The following is an 11,612-nucleotide window of genomic DNA, read 5'->3' on the forward strand; positions in this document are numbered from 1 at the left end:
GTTCACAAATTAGTTTGTCATCTACCCCTAGGATCTATATGACAGGGGGAAGGATGTAGTAGAATTTGAAGATCAGTTGTTTGAATTTTCTGATTTAAGATGATTATGTTGTGCATTCTACCATCACCATAATCTCCTCTTCTTCACTCCCACCCTACTGCTACCCACAAGGTAGGGTAATATTTCAATTGGGTTATTCGCAGAGCTCCTTAAAATTCAAGGGACTGACATTTTCTACTGATGAACACTGACTATGAAGCTGCCTATGCTTGGAAGCAGAGCAAAAGAGAAAAATGACAGGGTAGGGAAAGGCAGTGTACTTTCGGTTTTAGTGAAATAAGAATATCTGCATATTCTCCTAGAGCCAAACGTTGACATTACTATAAGGAGATTAATAGAACAATTCTGTAAATAAATTGCTTAAAACATGATAATTGTTTTTTTTTTGGAACTGGTTTATTTCACTAAGCATAATGGTTTCTAGTTGCATCCATTTTGTTGTAAAAGACAGGCTTTAATTCTTTTTTATAGTTGAATAGTGTCACATGATGTATAAATGCCACATTTTCTTTGTTCATGTGTTGATGGATAGCTGGGTTGATTCCATATCTTAGCTAATGTAAATTGAGCTGCAATAAACATGGGGATCCAAATAATTCTTTCATATACTGATTTCATTTCCTTTGGGTAAATTCCCAGGAGTGGGATGGCTAGGTCATATGGTAGATCTATTTTCAGATTCCTGAGGTGTCTCCATAATGTCTTCTATAATAGTTGAACTAGTTTACATTCTCACCAACAGTGTATTATTAGAGTACCCTTCCCTCCACATTCTCCTGAGCATTTTGATTTTTGTATAATAGGCATTCTAACTGACTTGAGGTGAAACCTCATTGTGGTTTTGTTTGCATTTCCCTGATGGCTAGTGATCCTGAGCATTTTTTCATGTCAGCAGTTTTATACCTCATTGCTTCTAAAGATACCTCAAGAGAGACTGAAGACAGGGCTTTTAATTCACCAGATATAAAAGCAAAGCAGCAGATTCAGTCTTTTGTGGGGATCCCTGTTGGTTCTGGGTTATAGAGTAAAAGAAATGAAACTAAAACCAGTATTTTTTAAAAGGATTTTTATTTTTAAAAAATTAATTGGTTTTTAGCAGACTTTATATAGTTCATAGATAAACTTCTAAGAATATAATGACATTCTCTCCCTCCATTCCTCCTCCTCCCTCCCTCCCTCTCCCTTTTTCTCTTTTTTTAAATTTTTGAGATAATGTATTTTAAATTTACATTATATTAAAAGGCTTAATGCTTCACTTGGTAAGAAGTTTAACAAGTAAAATAGGCAAAAGACTAGTTCAGTGGGAATATGTACAGTGACTGTATCCAATAATTGAATGAAAGCAATGACCATTCCACTCATATACCGTAAACTATAAAACCATAGATTAAAATTCTAGTAGTATAAACAAAGGTATAAAACAAAGATTTATAAAGCTATATTTGCAGCAATACTGATACACACAGTATTTATTTCTTTCCTTTTTTTGTTTTTTGATTTTTAAAAAATTTTGAGGGACCAGCACTGTGGCATAGTGGGCTAAGCCTCCTCCTGCAGCTCCAGCATTCCATATGGGCTCTTGTTCCAGCTACTCCTGTTTTTATCCAGCTCTCTGCTAATGGCCTGAGAAAGCAATAAAAGATGGCCAAGGTGCTTGGACCCCTACACTCATGTAGGGGATCTGGAAGATGCTCCTGGGTTCGGAAAGGATCTGCTCCAACCAGTGAAGCCATTTGGGGAGTAAACCAGTGAATGGAAGACCTTTCTCTCTGTTTCTTCCCTCTTTCTGTCTGTAACTCTGCCTCTCAAATAAATACCTAAAAATAAATAAATAAAAATTTGAAACCAGGATTGGCAGTAACTAATTGTCATGCTGTAGAACCACAACTGGGTCAGGAAACAAATAGGGCGGGTCAAGTACCTTTTCTTCATTCAATCATCTCTTTCAGCAGAGTCTAACAGAAGCTAGCTAACAAAGCAGAAATGTGGTTTTCAGTGTCCCAACCCTAACTCATAAAGCAGAACATAGAAAAGTAGATTTCAAGCTAAGAGACAATAGTTTAATAGCATCAAAGTTACTCCCTAGAAAATAGTGATGAAAATTCTGTGCCAACTCAAAGTGCTTTTTTTTTTTTAAGATTTATTTATTTCTTTGAAAGTCAGACTTTCAGAGAGAAAGGGAGAGACAAAGAGAGATCTTCCATCTTGCACTGCCTTCCCAGGCTCATTATCACAGAGCTGGATGGGAAATGGAGCAGCTGGGACTTGAACTGGCGCCCATATGGGATGCTGGCTCTGGAGGAGGCAGCTTTACCTTGTATACCACAGCACTGCCCTCCCAACTGAAAGTTTTATGATTTATCAGGGTATACTAAACATAATAAATTATAAAATACTCAATGTTTATTGTGTATTTAGGACATCCCAGGCATAATACTGTTAAGTTCTATGTGTGGTTTAGCTTATTTAATCATATCAAATAACAATAATTATTAACAAGAAAGAAATTATGAAATTATTCATAACATATAAATGGTTATAGTTTTTTACTTTAGATTTCTTTATGTTGATTGCTGCAGATTTCTTGAAGAGCCAGGTAGAGGAAGTGCTTTCCTTTGGACTGTATTTGACTCAGATTCCTCAGTGGAGGAGAGGCTTCCATTCCTCACATGGGTGCTGCCCCATATGGATGTCTAGTAGAGATCATCTCAAAGTCCATTTCAGTTTTATCCTACAAAGCCCTAAACTCTGTAGCTCCTCAGCTCATTGGACATCTGGACCATCTGCTGCATATTGCAATTTTTCTTAGTTACTACTTGTATTTCTTTTTTTCTTTTTTTTGAAAGGCAGAGTGGACAGTGAGAGAGACAGAAAGGTCTTCCCTTTCCGTTGGTTCACCCCCTAATGGCCGCTGTGGCCGATGCGCTGAAGCTGGCGTACTGCGCTGATCCGAAGCTGGGAGCCAGGTGCTTCTCCTGGTCTCCCATGCGGGTGCAGGACCCAAGCACTTGGGCCATCCTCCACTGCACTCCCGGGCCAAAACAGAGAGCTGGAATGGAAGAGGAGCAGCCGAGACAGAATCTGGCGCCCCAACCGGGACTAGAACCCAGTGTGCCGGCGCCGCAGGCAGAGGATTAGCCTTGTGAGCTATGGCACCAGCCTACTATTTGTATTTCGTTCATTGCTTAGGAGCTATGTGGCCCAGTGCAGAGTAGAAATATGTCCTCGTTTCAGGCTAGTCTCTTGTAAAAGACCAAGAGGAACTCTATGCTACTAGGTTACCCATATTATAACAAGTTAAAGCTTAACATGTATTATCAGGGACTGTTTCATCTAGTTTAGTCTCCCTGTATACTAAATCTCAGAAAAATTTTTGAAACTGCCTTAGAAAACTTGTTCCTCCACATTTTAATGCACATACATATATATATAGAAATTAAAAAAATATATAAATACATACATAGAAAATAAAAGACAATAGTTTATATGTTTAAGAATGTTTAAATCACAAAATGCTAATATATTTATGTAGAATCTTTTATTCGATCAATTTTCTTTTTTGAATAACTGTCTCAGATGTGGCAAACATATATCTCTGGTCTTAAATGCAAGTTATCTGTTTTATCAAAAATGTGCATATTTTCCCTATTATATAACTCTTTAGGATGCTGTAGGATAATAAAAGGAAAAAATCCTACTCAGTGAGCTATACATGTATATATAAATAGTAAATATATGAACACATTAAAAGTAAAAATACATCATGTATTAATATTCATATAGTAATTGATGTACCCACTATAATTGTTTTTCAGAATAATTTTGTCTTTATTATTTTCTAAATGTTTAAGAGTGATTCATGTATTTTTTGTTGGAGCTTGCTAAGAGTTGTTTTTAGATTTATTTATTTATTTATTTATTATTTGAAAGGCAGAGTTACAGAGTAGAAGAGGCAGAGAGAGAGAGAGAGAGAGAGAGAGAGAGAGTCTTCCATCCACTGGCTTACTTCCCAGATGTCTGCAATGGCGCAGCTGTGCTGATCTGAATCCAGGAACCAGGAACTTCCTCTGGGTCTCCCATGTGGGTGCAGTGGCCCAAGGACTTGGACCATATTCCACTGCTTTCCCAGGCTATAGCAGAGAGCTGGATCAGAAGTGGAGCAGCTGGGTCTCCAACCAGCACTCATATGGTATGCTGGCAATGTAGGCGGTGACTTCACCTGCTATGCCACAGCGCTGGCCCTGAGATATTTTTTATTTTAACAGTTTGCATTTCCATAAAAGCATATTTTGAAACCAATAGCATGCTTCAGTTCCACAGTTGGGACAAAAAAACTAACAGTAACAGCAGCAACCAAAATATCTACCATATGGTTTTGAATGACATAGGATGAATTTGTTTTCGCATGGTAATTTTCTTTCTGAATTTTGTGTCGTCAGTGGGTTTGAATACTGAGTCACACAATATAAGTCCACATTCATATTTCATCAGAAAGTAAAGAATGTTCACACTACAAAATGCCGATTAGTTTATTTTCTGCCCAACATGTTCTTCATAGCAGCCTTTACATCCTTGTTCCGCAAACTGTAGATGAGAGGATTGAGCATGGGAATCAGCACTCCATAGAAGAGGGAGATGAGGGCCTCAATGATGTCTTTATTATCTGTACCAACAGAGGTTTTAGACTCAGGCTTTGCATACATAAAGAAGATGGTTCCATAGAATATAACCACCACCGTCAGGTGGGCAGAGCAAGTAGAGAAAGCCTTATGTTTTCCTTCAGTGGAAGGGATCCTCAGGATGGTGGCAACAATAAAAATGTAAGAGATGGAAATTACTAGCAATGGAATAACCAAGACAATGAGGTTTGACCCTGCCATGCTGATCACATTGATTGAAATATCAGCACACGCCAGTTTCAGAATAGCAAGGATTTCACAGACAAAATGGTTAATGGCGTTATTAGCACAGAATGGTAGTTGCATTGCAAGAGATGTCTGTACCACTGAGTCAGCAAGCCCAGAGACCCAGGATCCAGCTGCCATGGGCACATAGGCACCCTTGTTCATGATGGCTGGGTACCTCAGTGGGAAGCAAATGGCTACATAGCGGTCAAGTGCCATCATGCCAAGAAGCACACACTCTGTGGCCCCCATTGCAAAGGAGAGAAACATTTGCACCATGCATCCAGAGAAGGAAACCCTTTTTCTCATTGTCAGAAAGCTGTCAAGAATTAGTGGGACAGAAGAGCTTGTGTAGCAAATGTCCAGAAAAGAAAGATTACAGAGGAAGAAATACATGGGGGTGTGTAGGTGAGAATTATAGATGAGTACTGAGATAAGAACTCCATTTCCAAGTAGGATCATCAGGTACATACATAAAACAACCACAAACAAAACTATCTGCACTCTTGGGTGGGCAGAAAGCCCCACCAGGACAAATTCTGTCAACGTGGAATCACTGGCCATTTCCATATATATATCCTTTCTCCAGTAGAATTCTGTGGATGATAGAACAAAAGTGTATTAATACAGTGTCTGTGAGAGTTACATTTTTAAGATTCACAATCTGTGTGAACTACAGTTTTGCATTTGGCTACAACAACATCTCTCTGGGGAAAATTTTTTACTGTGAACCCAGGTCACAAGAGCAGGAATTCTAACCTGACTTTTTCAGGGTTAATAGAGAGAATATGTGATTATATGATCTTTGGACCTCAAGTAATTTTATTGCCATTTCTCTAAATTCTGCCTCTTAATCCAGTGGCTGCAAATCAATGGCCTATAACCTGGATTCAACACACAGTTGTCTTTTTTTTGGCAATGATTATCCACACTGTGTTTTACATTTGAATTAGAGGTCAACATTTTAAAATTAGGCAACATGAAATAAAAATTGGTGCTTTCAACTCTTATTAGAATGTTTGAAAACCTTGGGCCTGTTTTCATGGTAGAGGTAAGTTGCAGCTAACCCATTAGGTTTGAAGCAGATTTCTCCGTTCTACCAGAGTCTTCTCACTCTTTTTTCTCTTGTCACTGGAGGTAAATAGAGGTTGTCAAGTGACATGTTATCCTCAATTAGTTTTAATTCAACGTTTGTATTACCTGACAGGATCTTATCCAACTTATTCATTATGTACAATAGGCCTTCTATATTGTGAGAAGTCCAGGAAAATATTTTGATTTCTTTTAAAATCTGAATAAAAGCAAAACAGACATCTTGTGATTTGATTGTTGTTTTTAGCCCTTGTTCATACTCCAATGGAACTGTGGTCTTTCCAGTTTTTGCTTGTTGAATATTATGGTTAGTAGCACATTAAGCCTATGATTATAGAGTGGATTGAAATTATGTGTTTGCAAAAATTAAAAGGAAGGAAGAAAGGGGTTTAGGGAGGGACAGATGCAGGTAGGGAAAATATGGTTATCTTTGTAGAAATGAGCCTATGAAATACATGAAATCTGTTCTTTTTATATTAATAAAAATAAAAAAATAAACTGAGACCCCTCCAAATAAATATATGTACCCATTTGCCCAGAAAAAAATCTGAATACAAAGGTGAACTTCTAAGTTTTAATATATGATATGTTGGTTTGTATGCCAATTATGAAATAAATGCAACTTTGAGTATTTTCTTAAGGGATGAAAGGGTCCATGAAGTAAAAAAATACCTAGGACCCATTAAAAACCCATAATGTTGTCCTGTATGTTAAGTATCTTTTTAAAGGGCAACCTGGCTTGACAGTGGTGTTGTAGTGGTTATATATCTGGATACAACCTGGACTGACTTCAAACAAAGAATTATCTTCTGAGAGAGTGCCAGCACAGGATTTCAGCATTAGATTCATCAGTTGAATTTGATCCTGATGAATTGCAGAGAATAGTCATAGGCAATGGGTTGTAGCTAGAATACATCAGTGGAGTTGCAAGATGAGAAAACAATGTATAGGAATACAATATTCTGAAAATAAAGGGGGACTTGAGTTTGCAGATTTGTGAACTGTAATAAGGAATTATAATTTGTTCTCCAGGCAGTTGGAAACCTTTGGAGTTCTGACCAGAGGATAGTAAATTTGACAACACAGAAAAAAAAAGATTAATGTAGGGGCGCTTTTCAGGGTTGTACACTTTTCTAGCCAATATTCAGCTGTGACATATTCTATGTAACTCTGTAATCATTGCCTTTAAGGTCAATCATTGGTTTCTTTGGCTTGTAGAGAATTCTGACTCAAAATTAATTTTCTTTTGAAAATAGTAGTTCATTTTAGGGCAAATTGATAGTAAGAAGTTTTATTTCACTTGTCAAAAAGTAAAACATTGCTCCTATTTCCTCTGAGTTCTCAGTTCAGTCTTGTATATAGTCAATGGAAATTACAGTGTATCTAGTTTTGGTACAATCCTTCATAGTTAGATTTTAACTCATTTCTTTAGTTACTAAACTAACTAAAATCATTACATGATCAACTTTATTATGCGTGGGTTTCCTAATTTCTTTCATTCTCAGTATGAAATTTAGTTCACCAGAAACTTGGAGAAAAGTGAAATAAAAAAGTTAATAACTTAAAGGGTTGATGGCCTGGGGTTCAAAGGAACCTAGCCCTACCACTATTCATGTCTTTTTTTCTTTTCCATAAGAAAGGTTTCTCATCTCACTGAAAATTTGTCTTCTAAAAATAGTAAATACCTTAAGGTATGAAACAATTACACATTTATTTTGTCTTCAGTTTTTCTACAGAAGCCCTGTGGTGTGTTGGAAATTCCAAGTCAGCTGAGTATGCAGAGAAGAATCTTACTGTACCTCCGCAGAGCTCTGTGCCACTTTCCTGCATTTCTAGCTTCTTTCAGCTCCTGTGTGCTCACCTGTATGTTTGATCTAACAGAGGCTCATTCACCTGCTATGGTTTTAATTATTATCATACATGCTACATTTATGGCAAATAAGAGGAGCTTAAAACACAATTTAGTTTTCCTTGAGTCATAATTAGTTGCAATTAAAAAGTGTCAGATGCAGAGTTACATTCTTAGGTAGAGAATAAATAAAAAATACAGAGATCACTGGTTATAATCATCCTGGTCCAGAAGGCTTCTAGAAAGGATTAATGGATGCAGTAGTATATATATCCATTCATTTTTATAGAAACTCTGTAATTTGAATTACATTCATATTTAGATTTAGGAATCTTATTTTCTGTCATATATAATTTGAACATTATTTTGAATTATGACCACACAGGTGATATCTAAGCTATTTTAAACTATCTTTTCAAACACAGGAGTTATAACAACAGCTGAAGATGCCAAAATTATTGTATTGCAGTTCCACACATTTGGAACAGAGAATTTTTTCAGTAATTATAAATTCAGTGAAAGTATTCAAATTCCTTGGCTACTGAAGAAAATGAGAGAGAACACATGTTTTGCAACCATGTTGCTAGGTTAGAGCACTAAACAGATATCTATTGTTCTCACTTGATTTGAAAAGATGAAGCGAGAGAAGAGGCAGAGATAGAATTGGAAAAGCACATTGAACTTGATTTGAGAGCACTTCGATTTGAAACTCAAAAGCTTAGCACTTCCTTTTTCTTTAAATGAGGCTAATTTCTACCTAACAGCTATGTTGTGAACATTTCTCAGACACCGGTCTAAGTTATAATGTAAATCTGTATCACACTAACTCATGAAAAGTTGATAAATGAAAAAGTGAGATCAAAGGGCACAGCAGGTTAAGCTGCTGCCTGCCATGCCATCATCCCATATGAGCGCTGGTTCAACTCCAGGCTGTTCCACTGGTTCAAGTCCCAACTATGCCACTTGCTATCCAGCTCCTGTTCATGTGCCTGGGAAATCAACAGCAGATGGACCGAGTACTTGGGCCCCTGTCACCCATGTGGGAGACCTAGATGAAGTTCCAGGCTCCTGGCTTCGACCTGGCCCAGCTCCAGTTGTTGTGGCCATTTGGGGAGTGAACCAATAGATGGAAGATTCTCCCTTCTGTCCTCCCCCACCTTTCCCCAGTCTCTGTCTCTGTCTCTGTCGCTCTGGCTTTCGAATAAATAAATAAATCTTAAAAAAAGAGATCAAGGTAAAGTGGGTAAAACTGACATCCAGAATTTGAAAAATGGTATTTTTAAAACCAGGAAAATGTGTCATTTATGTACTTCTGAATTTGCGAAATGATTTCCTTTCCTTTATTTGAGACAAGTCTCCAACCTTAAAAAGATTTGTTGCTTACAATCTCATGAAATTCTTTACATTTTATTTATTAATTTGTGAGATAAAGTGAGGGGATGTAAGTGAGAATTTGATAGCAAGAAGCATGCTGTAATTATTTTCTTCAAGTATTCACTTACCTGTAGTTTATTCCTCAGGTAAAGCTGATAGGTGAAACTATCTAAGATATTTTGACTCGCAGGCACAGAGTCGCTAGTTATTATCAGGAAAAAAGAAGAAAAAGGCTTGTATGTTCTCAAGTCCTTTGTGCTGACTTCAGTGTTTCTCTACATTTTGAGATTCAGAAAAATCATCCAGAGAACACATCATTAGCAGAGCCAAGCAATTAAAATTTTTTTGGGGGAGGGCAATCCAGGGAGGGGTCCAATATTTACAACAAATTAAAGGTAGGAATGTAAACATGGAGGTTTGGAAACTTTCCAAAACTCCAGGGAGAAAGTTGTTAAGACCCAATTATATTATATAATTGATTAATATGTATTCTAATGTTATTCAAATGAGAAATATGTTGGCATCTACATTGTCACAATATTTGAAGATTTTGAGACCAAATAGTAAGTTTCTAATAAGCATTTTTTCTTTTTTTTGAAATTACCTAAAGAGTCCCATGATTAACATCATAAATTGTTCTCATTTGCAGAGTGACTTCAAATATCTAATGTGATCCTGAAAATATTATCTTGAGTTAGCACAATTTTTCATTCCTGTTATGTAGACATATAGCCTAAGACTCTGAAATATGAGATATTTTGCTGAAGGTTGTCTAGCCAGTACCTGAGACAGTACAGAAGAGCTCACAACCAGCCTTTGTGATTCTGTACCTGTATTCCGTCTGCAGCTCCGTTTCTCGCCAAAGTCTCTAACAAGCTTTAAAGCACACTGCATCCTGACCCTAAGAATGTCAGGCTTAAGAGAATGAAAACAATTTAAGCTGATGTTGAAATATCAAATAAATTAAAACTGAACTTTTTTTTCTCTCTAGATCAAAGTTAAGCATTGAAGCACATGGTACAGAATGTAAACTTTCATCAAAAGCACTTCCTCTTTGACTTTAACACCAAATGTTTGTGTTCCAACTCATATTTGGCACAGAAGTGAGTCCTCTTTTCTCAAAATTTTCCTATCAAAGCTTTGTTTAGCAATCTTTTTCAAATTGATAATTTCTCCTGTACCCCTTATGTATTTATTCTTCATTGGTTCCACTCCAGATGCAATAAATTATGCTGTTCAAAAACCTGTCGTTTAGTGACAAACAGTAATAGCTAACATCAGCTGAGTAGGGAAAGGGGACCATTTTTTTCCCTCTATGCAGATCACATGTATTTAATCCTTATTATAAGCTTATGAGATTTGTACTATTATTATCTTCATTTTACATTTTGGATGACTGAGGAAACAATGATTTTTCCTTCTCTAAGATTCCATCAATCATGGGTGGTGAGATCTGGATAGAACTTTAGACAGTCTAGTACCAGAGTCTATGTCTTAACCTTAATCACTGTATATCCTCAAACAAAAGAACAGCAGGATTAGAAGAAGTAGAGGTGTGAAGGTGTACTTGCTTTCTGTGGATTAAGAGTGCACTGGAGGGGTCAGCACAGTGGCTCACTTGGGTAATCCTCCGCTTGCAGCACTGGCATCCTATATGGGCGCCGGTTCTGGTCCTGGTTGCTCCTCTTCCAGTCCAGCTCTCTGCTGTGGCCCGGGAAGGCAGTGGAGAATGGCCCAGGTGGTTGGGCCCCTGCACCTGCGTGGGAGACCAGGAGAAAGCACCTGGCTCCTGGCTTTGGATCGGTGCAGCGCCGGCCGTGGTGGACATTTGGGGGGTGAATCAATCGAAGGAAGACATTTCTGTCTCTCTCTCTCTCACTGTCTATAACTCTATCTGTCAAATTAAAAAAAAATGCACTGGAGCAGATTGAAGAGTGGATGTCACTGATGCTATGAAATGTCACCTGTATTTATCAACAAGCATATCAGTATTTCTAAATGTCTTTATTTCCATGTAAGCAGATATATAGCTAAGACTCAAAGTAAGGACTAAAAACTTACTTAGCTCTTCTTATTAATCTTATTAATCTAAACTACCAATATCTCCTCTGCTTAGAGTCACCCTGTGAATATTAATAATACCCCACCTCCACAACATATCTTTAGAAAGAGAAGATCAGCCCAGAGTGAGAATCAAGGGAGTGTTGTACCTGAAGAGGGGTGCACAATGAGTGGGGAAAAGCATTTCACTACTACCTTTTGAAACAGCATTGATGGTGTTTGTTCCAATCCAAGCCAGTGGGACAGTTCTACAAGACAGCTTCTTGAGACTT

At 37.4% G+C, this 11,612-nt stretch overlaps 1 protein-coding gene across 1 annotated transcript; it reads right to left on the minus strand.

Moving 5' to 3' along the window:
* Positions 1-4,589: 4,589 nt before the first annotated feature.
* Positions 4,590-5,534, minus strand: LOC133771208 (olfactory receptor 13C8). Its single transcript, XM_062206948.1, has one exon. The coding sequence runs from the start codon at positions 5,532-5,534 to the stop codon at positions 4,590-4,592; it is 945 nt and encodes a 314-aa protein (XP_062062932.1).
* Positions 5,535-11,612: the final 6,078 nt, after the last annotated feature.

The sequence above is a fragment of the Lepus europaeus genome, chromosome 12, assembly GCF_033115175.1.
Source record: "Lepus europaeus isolate LE1 chromosome 12, mLepTim1.pri, whole genome shotgun sequence".
Taxonomy (NCBI): domain Eukaryota; kingdom Metazoa; phylum Chordata; class Mammalia; order Lagomorpha; family Leporidae; genus Lepus; species Lepus europaeus.

Excerpts from the sequence above, each read along its gene's own strand:
- LOC133771208 (XM_062206948.1), bottom strand. The coding sequence starts at position 5,534 with ATGGAAATGGCCAGTGATTCCACGTTGACAGAATTTGTCCTGGTGGGG.